Source organism: Trichosporon asahii (genome assembly GCF_000293215.1).
Source record: "Trichosporon asahii var. asahii CBS 2479 unplaced genomic scaffold scaffold00008, whole genome shotgun sequence".
Taxonomy (NCBI): Eukaryota; Fungi; Basidiomycota; class Tremellomycetes; order Trichosporonales; family Trichosporonaceae; genus Trichosporon; species Trichosporon asahii.
The window spans coordinates 138,138-153,829 of record NW_014040916.1 but is presented as its reverse complement, the minus strand read 5'-3'; the positions used below and the strand labels follow the sequence as shown (position 1 = coordinate 153,829).

The 15,692-nt window shown below is 59.0% G+C and overlaps 2 protein-coding genes across 2 annotated transcripts; one reads left to right on the top strand and one right to left on the bottom strand.

The window, feature by feature from the left end:
- Positions 1-9,236: 9,236 nt before the first annotated feature.
- On the top strand, positions 9,237-11,645 carry A1Q1_06669 (uncharacterized protein; the record flags this gene model as incomplete). The annotated part of the gene is made up of 3 exons (XM_014327718.1): positions 9,237-9,406; positions 9,521-9,640; positions 9,692-11,645. The coding sequence occupies 3 exons, from the start codon at positions 9,237-9,239 to the stop codon at positions 11,643-11,645; spliced, it is 2,244 nt and encodes a 747-aa protein (XP_014183193.1).
- Positions 11,646-12,423: 778 nt separating this feature from the next.
- A1Q1_06668 (uncharacterized protein) lies at positions 12,424-15,308 on the bottom strand (the record flags this gene model as incomplete). The annotated part of the gene is made up of 9 exons (XM_014327717.1): positions 12,424-12,779; positions 13,643-13,681; positions 13,734-13,962; positions 14,013-14,186; positions 14,238-14,389; positions 14,438-14,606; positions 14,653-14,795; positions 14,901-15,108; positions 15,159-15,308. 9 exons carry the CDS (start codon positions 15,306-15,308, stop codon positions 12,424-12,426), a joined length of 1,620 nt encoding a protein of 539 aa, XP_014183192.1.
- Positions 15,309-15,692: the final 384 nt, after the last annotated feature.

Here is a 15,692-nt window from a genome sequence, read left to right as displayed (position 1 = left end):
CACCCCCAAACATTTCGAGCACATCTTGATGAAACCAGCTTTATCGCCCCTGAGTCTTTGATTTCTATTGTTCTCCTAAGGGTCCACTACTAGCCTCTGCCAGTATATGCAGCAGCAATCAGTAGTGAGTATCTGAGAAAATTCAGATGCATATGCATGATACGGAAAGCCGCGAAAATCCAGGACACAGCGAGAGCTAGCCATACATGTGCAGGGGAGATAAAGCGAAACGAGAGGTTTGCTATCTCCCATCGCGTCAAGCTCGATAGTAGAGCGTCGTTGTCATGTAATGCATCGTGCAATCTCTGAATACAGGTCGCAGACCAATCCAAGGCGCGGACCCGATAGCGGAGTTCTTCGGTGTACCGGGTGTGCCGAGCCACGCCATGTTTCGTCTGATCTGGTTTTTCTGCGTGTCCGGCCAGGATCTGGTGTGCGGAGAGGGAAAGGATATACGGCGGAAGCTGCGAGGCAGCTCCAGGAGCGACTCGTGTCTGGGCGGCATGGAGTCATGTTGCGTCAAGTTGACGTCTGTCCGACCCACCAGGTATCAGACATGAGCAGAAGGTGATACGCAGTAGGCCGCCCTGAGAAGGACGACAGCGTTGGCTTGGCATTCACCCAAGGCCCTGCGCACGCAGACGCTGGGGAAGCGCCTTGCACATGCAGCTGTCACAGGACGTCCACAGGAGGACCTTCACGGAGGGTCACCGGCCGAGCAAGTCGCATGCGGAGGGGACCAGAGGGTCGCCGAGGGTGTGTGGAGTAAGGGAGCTCAGACATGGCGTTTCGCACAATGGTGTGGGGCCACCATCTGCTGTCTCCATCGCGCCTCAACACGCCTTCCGAGCGCCACCGCAGCAGGGGGCTTACCGGATGCTAACGTCCGTCCGTGGCCGCCAGCCATGGCTTCCCATGGCTGCCCCAGGCTGCCCATGGCACACCAGACGCATACCAGACAAGCCAGTCCGTGGACGCCAGCCCGGCAAGCCCCCGCGTCCCTCGAGTCAGATACGCCACGCCAGACATGACGCCGGCGTACGCCCTGCTGTAGCAGATCTCGCTCGCTTTCGTCGGTTCCGGCTCCCCGGAGGTAACGGCGCCATCGTCGCAGGACGAGCGGCGATAGGCGGACCCCGCAGCGACGTATGCGGTGTGGCTCCGGGTGTGCTTCGCTTGCCTTGCCTTTCAGACGCAGGGGCGGCGTGCATGCCGAAACGATCCGGAGTCCTGCTGCGCGCCGTCTGGTTCGCCGCTTTGCCATGCTACGGCGCCTCACCGATCTGACACGCAGCATGCAGAACGCCAGCCTGCATTGCACCGTTGGGCCGTCACTCCGTGACAGGCCGGGGCTTGCGACCAATGGTGCGGGCGCGATTCCAGCAAACGTGCACTGAGAAAGTCAGCGGGCCCGGCGCGGGGCGAGTGCTACCAAAGCCCGCAATGGAGAGCCTACGAGAGCCTAGGCTAGACGACGGCCTCTGCGATGTCTCGGCGTGCCTTTGTGCGCACTGCATGTGCCTGTGTACCTGGTGCAGGCAGGAGACTTTAGTGCAGGAAGACGAGCAATTACTGCGTGGTTTTGCGCACAGAGGTTGCTGAATTGTCAAGCAGCGCCAGCGAGGCACGCTGCCGTTCAGCGCAAGGCACCGCGATCGGCCCTGGCCACCATCAGCACCGTAAGCTGACAAGCGACTGCAGCTGCGAGCAAGAGCTGGTTATATTGGCTGAGCGCTGCCGCGGCAGTCAGGACACCTTTGGCTTCAGGTTGATGTCGCTTCTGATGACAAGGTTGCATGCTGGCGCTTACGGCGTCGGTGCCATTGTCAGTGCGGACGCACGCGGACAAGAGATATCAGAAAATTCGGTTGGTTTTTCCGCCTCTCAGTTTTCAGACAGCGCTAGCGCTATAGTGCTGCGGGCGCCTGCTGCATCGCCGTCTGGCCGTAAGCCGTCGGGGCCACAAGTCAATCTTCTCACCCTGATCATGTGCCCTCTGGTGTGCCTCTTTGTCATCGGGATGCAGCGTTATGTGCGTGTGGTGTCTGCTTCTGAATGTGTGACGACTGAAAGCAAGCAAGGAGCGAGAAAGGGCACACGAGCTGTGGGTGCAGCTCCCCGCATTTGCTTGTGCCTCTCGGCAGGCTCAGATAGTCGCTTCGGGCAGTGCGAGAGTGCGTACGCCCGGCTGAGTGAGCTGCAACCATATCGGGCGACTCCGCCTGGTAGGCTGACGCTGTTCCAGCACCAGATAACGTCAGTTCAGAGTACGTACTAGCGCGCCTGCTATTCGTGCGCAGGAGCATAGAGAGGATAGCGCAGGTTCGCGCGAGACACTGCCATGTAAGCGCCACGGCACGATAGAGGCGTACGTACTCCTTTTGCTGTTGCGCGTCCCCAGTCGTGATGTCGTCAGCTCTAGGCAGTTCAGTTTTCTGGAAACTCAGAGGTGCGACGCTTCTTCCGTCTCAGACAATGCACGGCCTTGGAGGACCTTGCAGACCTTACGGAACTGTTCGACCTGGAGGGAAGTTTGTGCTGCCTGGACTGCCTGGAGAGGGCGGGTGCAAGGCGAAACCCTGAGCCGCCATTACGACCACATTCATCATGGCCATCCAATCCTACCCGCTGTGGGTGATCAGTACAATGGTAAGCATGTCCGCTACCCCTTACATTCCCGCTTGCATAACATCAGACAGACCGATGTCCGCCATGACCGAGGTGTCCAAAGGGGTCCGTTGCCCGGAAGACGGTCCGACGGAAGCCAGAAACACTCATCGTTAGAGAGGTAGAGAACACGAGGACATGCATACTAAAAGTTTGCGGCAGCATGTGCCGTGAGTATGACTAAGTAGCGCGATGTGTCGCCCTGGTGCCTTGCGAACTTTACGTGGCCGATGCACGTCTCGCGCGCGTTTTTGCGACAAGCAGATCGCGATCAAGGATAGCAGAGAACAGACGGGCGGACAAGTGGGGAACGAACGAGGACGGGATGAAGACAGTCTGTGACTTTCGTTCTCGCCAGTAAGATCGCGAACGCTTCACTATTCCCGGCGAGAAGGCTACACTCCCAGAAGGGTAAGGTGTGTGTGGCCGGCCAGGTGCGAGCGAGACAGCGACGCCAGTTCGCCAGACTACGCAGAACGACAACGTTCGAGTTACTACTGCGAGTTAGACGGGTCTGTAGGGAGCCGCAGGCCGCAGGCGGTCCAGCAGACCCCGACCCCGCAAGCAGGCGACACGTTCGGCTGCAGTCGGCCAATGAGCCGGAGCTTTGGCGACGTTACAGCCATGTTGGCCCAACTTTTTTTCTGTGTGCGACCGGTCATTGTTCGAAACGCCCCAGCCCAGTAAGCCATGCACGCCACATCGACCCTGTGGCGTTCTAGCCGGCCATGCAGGGCGTTTCGAGCAGTTGCAGGAACATGCAGGACTTGCAGGAGCGCGTGAACCAAAAGTATCCAGAGACCGCAGTCGGCGTACGCCAGCGAGCCTGCAGGCGCTACAAGTGTGTTGCACTACGAAAGCCTCCCCTGGGCTGATAAGAATCGCTCGCAACAAGCGTGCCTGTGGGATGGGGCGTCCGTCACACTGAAGAAAGTTATTCGCGCAGCATGTGGAAGAGCAGCGGCGGCCACTTTGTCCTGCATGTCCTGCCGGTGTCTTCCACAGAGAAAGGAGCGCTCCTTTACCTCGCCTTCGCTTCGGCTCTTACTCTGCTCCTATGCTCCTTTGCGCCGGTGTGCACATTCCTGCCCGGCGTGCGGGGTGCGGCCTGCAGCCTGGGCTCCGCAGTGATGCAGCATGGATCGAACAAAACTCAGGCACTTGTTCGATTGCAATATGAACAGAACCTGGGGCAGACTTGGGCAGGCCTGGGGCTTCCAACGGTGACCTAGACCGGCCTAAGACGCTCGTTGGGCCGGACAAGCGGACCGTTCCTGTGCTCAACTTTTTGCATTGGCGCATTTTTCAGCGATCGTAGATGACCTTCGGATCCTATAGATCTTTTGATCAAGACACAAGGTTCAACCTGTTTCCTGTGCTCTCGAAACGCATGCACCAGAGGGGCAATAATGCAGCTTAGCATGCATCGCCGGCCGGCATGTTCCTGTGTTTCCTGACTGCCCCAGGCCACATAGCGAATTGGCAGCCGTACACACATCAAGAGATCAAGAGTTCCCGCATTTTCGACGCCAAGTCCGAACTGTCCGACCCTCATTGAATCCTCGTCTTCAGGTAGCTGTTGGATTCCTGACCGGTCAGACCCTCTCGCACGCCCCTAGGTGCTCGTTTTCTGTGCCTCGTCATGGGTCGTCTGGCAAGATGCTGCACGACCCTGCCGCCGTGCAGCCGTGCATACCCAGCCTTGCCCAGCCTCAACGCAGCCTTGCCCAGCCGCCCGAATTCTCTTTGTCTGTGTGCTTCAGCCTGGCGGGGTCCATGCGCCCCGCATACCATCACCTCTTCAGCCCGGAGACTCTCCCGACAGTGGGCTGGCATGGCGTGTCAGCAGATCTATCTTGCTCCTGTGCTCCTGGCTGCTTCAGCGGGGTAGGGGCTGGACGGGTGATACGGGCTGCTCAGGCGGTTTCCGCTCGCTCGGCAGCTCTAACGGCGCTGGTTACGCAACTGATCAAGAGTTTCAACAACAGACAGGTTGTCGTAAGGATGCAGAAATAGGACCGGCGACTTAACATAGAGAATGAGGCTACAGGCAAGAGAGTTTCGGGTTAGAATTCAGTCAACATATGCTTCAACGTAAAGTTCCAGAGTCGGACCGAAAATCCTGAAACGCGAAAGCATATGGGCAGCGAAAGTGATTAATCATACTCGATCCTTACTCCTGGCCTCCAGACCTGTGACCGGCCCGGCAGCGGGGCGGACAGGCAGCAGAGACGGACAGTGGTGAGGGTAACCAGGAATTAATCGGGTGGGGAAATCAGGTGGGGGGAGAAAACCGCCCGTCTTCTCTCTGGTCCAGATAGGGCTCAGCCAGGTACGAGGTGTCAGAGGAGAGACGAGGCGCGGCGAAGGGAACATGAGGGACTTGAGCAGAGGGCGGCCGCTGCCAGGGAGGTTGTACGGCGGTGGTACGGCCGCCCCCCTTCCCCCAGCCAGCGCGCAGCCCTGCGCACCCAGGGTTTGGGAGGCTGCGTTTGGGATAGGAAGACATGCCCAGAAGATCCTGCAGGAGAGCACTGCCAGGATTCGATATGTTCAACTGCCTGGTTTGGGCTGACTCTGCCACGGGTTCTGGCGGTTCTGGCGGTTGCGGTTCAGACAGATTCAGGTATGCGAGATGTCAGGAGGTCAGGACAGCATATCCTCTCTGCAGGGCAGCCAAGGTTTGCAAGATGGCCGCCGACATGGTTCTCTGACAATCATGAGGCCACTACGTGCCATCATCGCCGCCTTTGGTAACTTTTCGCGATCCCATGCAGCCATGAACCATGCAAGCCATGCACGAGCACCCACGCGAGATGGCCCGGCACGGAGGGTAAGGGGACAGAGGACAGAGGCGAGAGCGAGCGAGAACTACCAACTGCCAGAGCACCAGAGCCTGAGCTGCGCGATTACTGGACTCTGATCACAGAGATCGAGGAGTTATCTTTAAAAGTACGCCGGCCAACTCGATGCCGAAGTCCTCCCCCGTACTCTCATCCCCAAACTTTCCACTCCCCTCTCGTACACTCTCAACAGGTTAAGTACAGACGGTTGCCACTGGTCTCCGCGCTGCTCTTAACGTTCCTCCTGTCCTACCCCTTGACCCCACACCTCGACGTTCCGAGCTCACCAAAGTCGACTACTCTTGACTCCAGACGCTTCGACAACCTCGGTTCCCCCAGCTATCAACCCCAGCGCCAACGCCTCCTCATAACCAGCACGCACGGTCTCGCCTGTCTTTCCCCTCCTCGCTCAGTTCTATTTGGTCTACCGCAGACCATCTAGACTCTTGCTTAGACCGCCGCTTGCAACGACTGGCGTCTCTGACTGGCATTCGCTCATAGTTTGTCTGCTCAGTCTAGCACCGCTCTGTCCGCTGTCCGCCTACCATCGGCCATCTCTCATCGCCTCCGCCTTTGCGTTGGACCTGAGTGCACCAAAGTGCCGGACGCCTGACGCCTTAACCGCTCTTGGGTGTCCGATCCAGCGTGCTAAGTGTTCCGCCCCTAGCCCTTTGGCCGCACCCTAGCACGAGGCCCTAAAGTGTTGTCTTACCCGCTATCAAGCTATTCATTTAGTCCGAGTAAGTTCATATCGTGCTATGCCGTATGGCCGTCGCCTCGTATGCCCGCAAGCCGTGCGCAAAGTCATGCGCGCAGCATGCGGGCAGCCTGGCCCCCCTCCTCCCCCCTATTGCCGGTCCAGCATGCCAGCGCGCGCGAGGTAGACGCTGACATAGCGCTTAATTCAACGGAATAACAAACCCCTGAACCTCATGCTACCTATCGCTAAAATCGACCCAACCCGACCGACCCTGTTGTCACTCTTCGTTCCTCGCCGATTCCTCACGCTCCTGATCTTTCCTGGTCCTGTACCTGGCTCGCTCTCTCGCTCGCTTCACCATGTGTGCCGTCGCTCGCCTGACTGTCTCGCTGTCTCGCTGCTGCCTGCCGACATATCCCCTCGACTTTTGACCATCGCAATCGTCATGGCGCTTGGGACTGGCCATCGGTCACTTTGTCATTCGGCTTATTACTCGCCGTATGCCCTGCCCCTCCCCCTCTCTCCCAACTTGGTCTTCCTCCTTGCACCACACCTGTCACGGTCCGTCACATACCTTTCATCTTCAGAGCGTTCACGCATACACGACCTCGTAAACGTCTCTGGAGCTCTGACTGTTACTGTATCAGCTCTATCCCCCTCGACGAAACCTTAAAGAGGATTGCATAAGTCTTTGTAAGTGCCAATTAAGGTTTGCCGGTCACCTCCTCCACCCTCCCTCCACCCTTCCACCCTACCTACGGAGCCTCCCCGCTCCCTTCCCCATCTTCCACCTCGTTCATCACACGGTTAGACGGGTCAGACAAAGAGCTTGCGTGTTCCCATCGACGGGCGGTATCCAACGAGATAAGCGCACCCAGAAGTTCGGATCCCGGACGACTGCCACTCGCACATCGGGTTACGGCACTTTCAGCGTGGGGACAGGCGGCTATGGGACCAGCTCGCTGGAACGGCGGAGGGCGGTCATGTGGTGTCGCCCACCGCCCGACCTCTATCTCGGCGCACTGGTGTACGTGAGCCCCACGACGTACACCCACCTGCAACCTACGCCGCCCGTCCGGCTCAACGTTTCGGCCGGGTACGCATGTTTGCGTGTGTGCTTGTGACGCGATCAACGAGGCGAGGCCATGGAGAAGCAGACGACGACGAGACAAGTTCGGCGAGACAGGTTGCGACAGGGTAGAGCGGAGTGTCACTTGCCGACTTGAGCAACTGTCTCAGGCCCGCAGCGCGCGGACGGCGAGTCTCGAGCGCGCGCGCGCGACAATTTCCTCGACAGCGTTCCCAAGGACGCGTCGCGAGAATTCCATGCCCGATCTGCCGTGCTTCTGCATCTCAGACAAGCAAGCATACGCCAGTTTTCAGTGCCTGCTGCACAGACCGCAGTTTCGACCGTGCTCCTCGCGCGGACCTCCCTCCTCTCCCCTTCTATGCCTGCCTACCTCTCTCATCAGCCTGCTTCGCCAGTGCGCAAGCTCGGCTTTTTCCCGCACTTCTTCCGTTCATGTGCAGCCAGCGGTTGGAGCCGCCCCAAGGCCGGGCGCTGTCCGAAACTGGGCCGGGGGGCGTGGAAGAGCGAAGGTTGGGAGCGCATGGCATGGATGTTGGTGGCTCTGGTCTTGCGGGCGGGTGGATCTCGATCCTACGACCCCTGGCACAGAAGCACTGACCGCCACTTGTCGACCACTCCACCCTCCTCCTCCTGCCCTCGGCCCTCATTCCTAACCCCCCCTTCTCTTCCCCTCCTGCTGCTTCCTGTTTCCTGTACTCGCTCCTGTCTCCTGCCCTCTCCGGCTGCAGGCGTGCTGCACTCCCTGGACGACCCCGCAATCTTCCCGTGTCTGCGCCGAATACGACCTATCGATCGTAGCGGTCGCTGGATCACGACACTCCGGCTCGACGCCACCAAGCCCGACCGACTCGCGCAACAGTGGTCAGTCGGTCTGCTTGACTTGGTCGCCGCCACTGCACACTGCATGGGCTCAGTTCCTGCTTCTCTTGTCTTTGTCCATTGTTCTTCTTTCTCTCTCTCTCTCCCATGTCTTCTCGCCCTCTCCCCTGCCCCCTTACCCATAACCCCACACACCGCTCTCCGTGTCCGCGCACTCCGCGTGCCCTTGCCCCTCCAGCTCGCTGACTGTCCTCAAAGACCCCAAGCACGCTCCTCCATCGCTCCAATCTGAACTTAGATTCCAAAAGCTCAAGTGCACGTACATTCGACGTGAGTCCGTCAACACATAGACAGCGATCACCGTCTGCCATCAGCCTTACTTGTGTCCTCGGCTTTGGTAGATTGTGGTCGTTGTCCGCTTGTGCAACCGTACCGTAATTGGCATCGTGCTGACGTCCTTCCTCGTTGTGTGTCCACTCCGTCGCCCGCACCTGTTCCTCCGTTCGCGACATTACTGTGCCTCCGTCTGAACCACGCGTTACCCCCAGCAGTGCAAGCGCTGTTTGCTTCCCCGTCTGCAACTGTCACAGTATCGATCGAACCACGTTCTGTTCCGTTTAAACGACTCATCGGCACTCGATCTTCCGGATCAGCAGCAACCCACAGCAACCCGTGTCGGATCAACTGTCGCGTCAAGGCCCCTCCCCCTCCTCTGAATCAACGCCCTAGTCACTTGGTCGCCCTGCTCGTCGCGCGCGATCGTGTTGGTTGATTCTCCCATCTCTAACACCTCCTTTATTGCTTAAAAGGGCAGTCTTGACCTCTACCGTCGTCGCCGTGTCTGCTACGTCGTCGACTCTGTTAATCCTGTCTCCCCAAACACCAGCAACCACCATGGACGTCCTTGATGTGAGCCCCCGTTCTTGTTTTCTCCCCCATCTCGCCACTGCCTCCAAACACAGCACACCGTGTGTAGGCTAGCCTCGGAAAGTCTAGACGACTTCTTCCTTCCGACTTCTTCCTTCACTTCTTCCCCTCCGTTTCCCCCTTGGCACAGCTTGCTAACATTGCGTTCTCGCACCTTCATCATCTCTCTTCCACACCTTGCACCACCACCATGTCTTCACGCTCCTCTACACCACTACAGCTCGTCAACGACAGCAACCATGTCGGCCCGGGCCACGACTTCCTCGTGCGCCCCTTTGTTTGCAAGTACGACCACTGCGACCGCGCGTTCGCCCGCAAGAGCGACCTCGCGCGTCACTTCCGTATCCACACAAACGAGCGGTAAGTTACAAGGCTTGGACCCAACTGACGTACAGTCCTTTCCAGTGCATGTACCGTGGCTGTGGCAAGGCGTTCATCCAGCGTTCTGCTCTGACCGTCCACACCCGTGTCCAGTGAGTTGACAACTTCGACTGCCTTGCTAACTTCCAGCACTGGTGAGCGCCCCCACCACTGTGAAACCTGCAACAAGGCTTTCGCCGACTCGTCTTCTCTCGCTCGTCACCGCAGGATCCAGTGAGTCCAGTCTTTCACCGCCATTCCGCAGACACTGACATGCCTTTTCAGCACCGGAAAACGCCCTTACGGATGCAAGGTTCCGGGCTGTGGCCGCCAGTTTGCTCGCCGCAACACCTACCTCAAGCACTTCAAGAGGCAGCACCCCGATCTTCCTCCTCCCACCTCTAGCTCTGTCCGCGCTCTTCACGTGCCCAACTACCGCCCCACAGGCTTCATCCCCGGTGCGCCTGGTGCGATTCCCGCTCCTGGCAGCGACTCGCAGGACTACAGCGCCAACTCGTCGGTGTCTGGTCACCCTCACGCCTTCGCCGCCTCTCACCCGCCAGAGGGCGCGGCGTACTACGGCGGCGGGTTTGTCAACGGACAACTCCACAGCAGCCAGCTCGCCGCTCCCGGTGGTGGCGCCCGCCTCTTCTTCCACCCGACTGACCCCGCCGGACAGGGCGCCTACCCCGGACTTCAGCACCACACTCCCCAGGGAGACGCGTCAAACCCGAGCCACCAGACCAGCCCCTCTGACCGCACCCCCGGCGGCGACCTCCAGGGCAACAGCAACGGCCTCACCTACGGCAACGACCAGACCGCTCAGAACGGTCAGCTCGTCAGTCCGGACTACACCAACGGCACCGAGTCCGTGTTTGCGAACCAGGAAGCGGTCGCGCGCATGAACGGCGGCGGCAACGGCTTCATGTTCATGAAGCACGACCCGCACACCCTCCGCCAGTACGGCGCCCCGATGCCGATGGTTGGCGCCCCTTGGGTCGGTGGGGGTTTTGCTCCCGGCCAGCTGTCGATCCCTTCGCAGCTCCCCCTCCAGCCCTCGTACTACCCTAATGGCCAGCCCAAGATGGAGAATGGCAAGATGCCCAACGGTCGTCTGTGCCAGTCGCCTCTGTCTGAGCGCGCTGCCAGCCCCGACCTTGTCGACATCAACTCTGTCCCGACGATCAAGTTCCAGCAGCCCCCCAACGGCTACGGAAACATGCAGTTCTCGGTCGACTCGCACGGCAGCATGGTTTCTCCCCTCACCACCGCCTCGATGATGCCCGGCACTCAGGGCCAGTTACACGCTGTTCCTCCCCACATGCAGCGCTTCCACTCTGCTCCCGGCATGCCCATGAACCACTCTTGGAGCAACCCCGACCCCTTCAAGTGCTCGACTCCGGGTTTTGAGCAGCGCCCTCCTCAGCAGCAGCCGCCCTCAGTCCAGCCGCGAAGGAGTGAAGACGCCAACAGCACTCAATGGGACGAGAACGCCGACGGCCAGACGATGAGCCGGGAAAACTCTGCAAACGGAAACGACGACGCCTCTTCGAGCAAGGACGCCAATGAACCCGCTCAACAGTCCAAGGTCGAGTGGGGACAAGCCCCCTCGTACCCTAATGTTTCTGGTGTAGTTCCTCGTGGCTCGATCCGTATGTCTTCGGCCGCGTCAACCGCTTCGACGACCTCTTCGCTCATGAACGTGACTCAGACTCCTCAAGGTCTCCCTCCTATCAGTATCTTCCCTCTTGGTGGCCAGGCGGGTCAGTTCAACAACCTCTCGTTCCCCATGGGTCACCAATGGCAGCAGCCTTTGCAAAAGCCGGAAGCCATGACTCCGACCGTGATCGGTAAGCCGATGTTCGGCAACCCGCACATGGAAGAGCAACTCGACGAGCAGACCATCACTCTCGGAAGCCCCGTCCAGCACAAGGACCCTTCTCAGCGCGATCGTCAAGTTAGCGGAGTCTCGGCTGTCGGATTAGGTATTGCCAACGTTACCTTTGACGAGAGCGGACTCGACGTCAAGGAGGAGCAGTGGGCTCCGTCCGAGATTGGAACCGATGGGGAGGACGAGCTCGAGTCGGAGGAGGATGACGAGGACAACGACTCGGATGACGACTTCATGCCCGGCGCCAACGGCAAGAAGCGCGGCGCCACTACCACTGGTGCCAAGCGTGGCCGTGGCCGCTCCGTTCTCGGTCGGCCAGCTCTCAAGCAGAGGCGTATCTCTGCCTAAGCCATTGAACGCGCTGTCGGTCTCGCTGCGAGCGACCCGCACCGCAACTGTACAACCATCTCCGAAAAACGAACGGTTCGACCGCCATACCCCGTATCCCATCCATAACACATTGAAACGGCATTTCCCCAATCACGCGCTGGACGTCAGGGGTCGAGTGAGCATCTTCGCCTCCTCCGCCCCCATCCTCCAGCGCAACGGCATCATCAGCAATCACAATCACACGCACAACAAACGAACGGTTATCACTCTAGACCTCTCCTCCTCTCCTCTTTTTGGTATACCCCCGGCTTCCTTCTTCCTTTCTTCTTCTCTCTCTCGCACTACCAAATCGCCATAACCCCCAAGCCTCATCCACATCCACATCCCCACCAAACGTCACGTCACGTTCACGTCCACACAAATCAATCCCGGTTGTCATAAAGCAAAGTCTCAAAGTTTTTGATAGAACGGCGCACGATAGCTGCCGTTTCTCCATACAGTTTGTACATAGGTCTCCATAGGTCTCTATACGTTTTCTCTCTTCCTCGTCTTTCCTCTTCTTTTGGTTATACTACATGGGTTCACGAATGAATGATTTGTTACGATTCAGCACCAAGCTTGGGTTGCAGGGCGCAAAGGCTGAGTGGCTAAAACTGAAAACTGACTAAGTTGGCCATCAGGGAAGCGGGGTGGTGAAGCGCATCTGCAGTATGTATGTGTAGTGATTTCAGGCCGTCGATTCGAATGCAAGGAAGACAGTCGCACGACCATATGCATATGCGTCTATGTTCTAATGCTAAGCAAGGTAGTACCTGTCTCCAATATGTCCCATGCCGGGGGTAACGACCCAAGCGACCTTCTCGACCTCCTTCTCCGCCATACCACCCCTATGTCTCTCCCCACTCCGTCTCGTACCCATTCCGTCCTCAGGCGAGATATCCTCAATATGCTCGCTCTTGACGAGTCGAGCCGCGAAGTCACCCTCAGACAGGCCCTCCCCGCTCGAAGTGGACAGGGACTGGAACGAGATCTTGAGCTCGCTGAGACCCGTGTCGAGTGCCGCGGTCACGACTCGCACGCCGGGGAATGTGCGATGCAGCGTCGCTACGGCGTGGCGGGAGACGAGGAAGGCGAGGATCGTGATGTTGGATTCTGGGGTTAGTTTGCGTGTCTCTCTTGCAACTGGGGTGCTGGGAGAGGGTCTGGGTCTCGGTCTGGGTCTGAGTCTGGACGGTGGGGTTGTGATCACATCGGGCTGTCACTTCAACCTCGCGCATGGTCGCAGGTGGTCTGTGTGGGAGCCAAGCGAGGCCCGATCTCAGAGCATGAGGTCGTGAGATTGTGAGAGCCCAGAGCGTGGGGGCAAGGGGGTGGAGCGCGTGGAGCACTCGCAGCTGTCTCTCGACGGAATTCAGAAAGGCAGCACGCGGTCCAGGATCCTCGATCCTCGAGGCGCAGCATTGCCCGGAGGCAGGCAGGAGGCAGGAGGTAGACAAGCGAGATACCCGAGCTGCGCGAGCTGCGAGCTGATCGACTTGATCGCCAGGCGGTGCGCGATCGCGTTCCGCGCGCTCCTCGCGACATCTCTCCGTGGCGGCCGTGCACGCGCTGTTGTTTGCGAACCGCGGACCGCGCACCGCGCACGACGATCACTACACAAGACGCAGGGGCATGATCGCCCGCAGGCGCTGGCAGGGGGAGGCATGTGAATCGCAGGCAACACAGACGCGTGCGCCCTAGACCGACAATCGCACAGCCACACCCTCACGACAAGGAGGGCAGGGATGTTTGGTCCAGCCTTAGATCCAGCGATCATCGTTCCCAGATCACCGCGGGTAATCATGAATGTCTGTGATCTGTGGGACTGTCGTACGCACGGCACACGGCACGCGACACGCGGCGCAGCGCACGCGCGTTGTGTACCGCGTGAACGATCGCGAACGTCACGCATGCCAAGATGCAAACAAACGCGGTCCAGACCCATGCCGCATGTGGAAGTGTGGAAATTAACTCACCGGGAACGCCGTGGTCGAGGAGCACGCGGACGGCCATGACTGTTGTCAGCTTACCTGCGCGATCATGGCAGCTGGAAAGAGAAGCACTCACGCGCCGCGGCACCCGTGCCCATCTGCGAGTCGAGGAGGAAAACCTGCTTCGTCTTCGCCTCCGCCTGGCTGTGAAGCGAATCGGGAAGGGAGGTCGAGAGCAGCAGCGGCTCGCCCGTCTTCGGGTCCGACTGGATCAGCATGCTGCCCAGCGGCACATCACGGATGACGCGGCGGAGACCGTGTGAGAATGGTCCGCCAGAGCGCAGGATCGTGATACCGATGATGGACTGGGGTGAGCTTCGAGCTGAGATCGCCATAGCTGTCCGAGATCACGTACCTCCTCGCAGTTGCCCATGCCGACGTGCTGGACGCCGGTCGGTGTGCGGATCTCCTTGTGCTGGTGCGGGAGGAAGTTGAGCGCATGCTCGACAATCAGCGTGGCGAGACGTTCGGTGTAGAAGATGAACTCGGAGCGAGGGGTGCGCTCGTCACGGAGGATAGTCATGATACCCTGGGGAGGTCAGCTAGGTCTATCGACGACTCAGCATGAAGGGGGACGCACGATAAGCTGGCTCGTTTGTGGCAGCAGCTTGATGTGCTTCTCGGCAGCGAAGTCCTCAACGATGTGGTGCGCATGTTTGGCCAGGTCGCGGCGGAAGCTGAGCGTGCGCGCATCGAGCTGGCGGTGAATGTGGGACACAAGTAGCTCGATGGCTGTGTCGTTGTTGAAGCCGGGGACAATCTGACGTCAGCTGAGCGCACCAATCTTTGAGCTTACAATATCGGCATAACGCGAGGAAGGCTGGACAAAGTTGTCGTAGCTGTTCTTCACGAAGCGCAGGTACTGGTCGAGAATGCCGACAACATCGCGACCGCGCTCGGCCGTGTCGCGCCGGATGCGACGGGCGAGCATAAGGTCCGAGTCACAGTTCTGGTGATAAGTTAAAGTCTTTCGGCATCCAGCTCACCACAAACACCTTAAGGTCATACAAGTCGCGCATCTTCGGGTCCTGCAGAGCCATAATGCCCTCTCTGCTCGTCAGCTTCTGAAAGAGGAACGCCCAGCTACTCACACGATGATCACGCTTGCTCCGTACAGATACTGCTTCTCCGGCATACGCTGGTGATGCACAAACGAGTACACCGGAATCTCAGTTGAACGCCCGTGCTTCAGGCTGTCGAGGCACTGCCGGTCAGCTCTTCATAGGACCTGTATAGTTCGTACCTCGGCGAACAGCTCCATGTCGATAGAGTTTGGGTGGTCTGTGGTCAGTTACAGAAGCAGAATCAGGAAGCTCACCAAAGTCAAAGTCATTATTGTAAGCCTGCTGAATCTCTTCCTCGGTGTGCTGCTTGTAGAAGGCGTCCTGGCTAAGGATGAGGACTGTGGGGATGTGGTTCAGAGCTGACATGATAGCCTTGGCGACGGAGGTCTGGCGTCTAGTTAGCTAACAACGTCGCAAGCCTCAACTAATCCACTCACCTTCCCCGACGAGCTTCCTCCAGCGATGCCGATCACATAGGCAGGGACTACCTTGCCGTCGGGAGTGTACCAAGGGGCACGCCCACGAGAGGCCATGACGACATTCTTGCCGGTGGATACACCCTTGACTTCGGGGTCGGGAGGGGACATGGTGAGAGATCGAGAGACTATGCAAGAACAGGGGTGTGAGGGAGGCGGAGGAGCGATAACACACAGCGCGACGAGGTTGTGTGACGACGAGGAAGGGTTCGACGGCGGTGTTCACTTGGCGTGTGCAAGGTGATGGAGGTGGCCGCATCAGGTGGTCATGTTCTGCGGGGTAAGGGCCAGAACAGTGCGGGGAAGACAGCCACGTGGTCTCCCGCTGATAAGATTGCAGAACAATGACGTGTCCGCCATCTCTCGCGGCCAGGTCCCATCTGACAGTGCGCGTGCTGATGCGGGGAGAGCTTACGCTCAGTCGCGTCTGCCGCGGGTCCGTCAGTGCTTGTTGACAACATCGACCAACCCCACCCCTCCGACAAGTCTTCACAC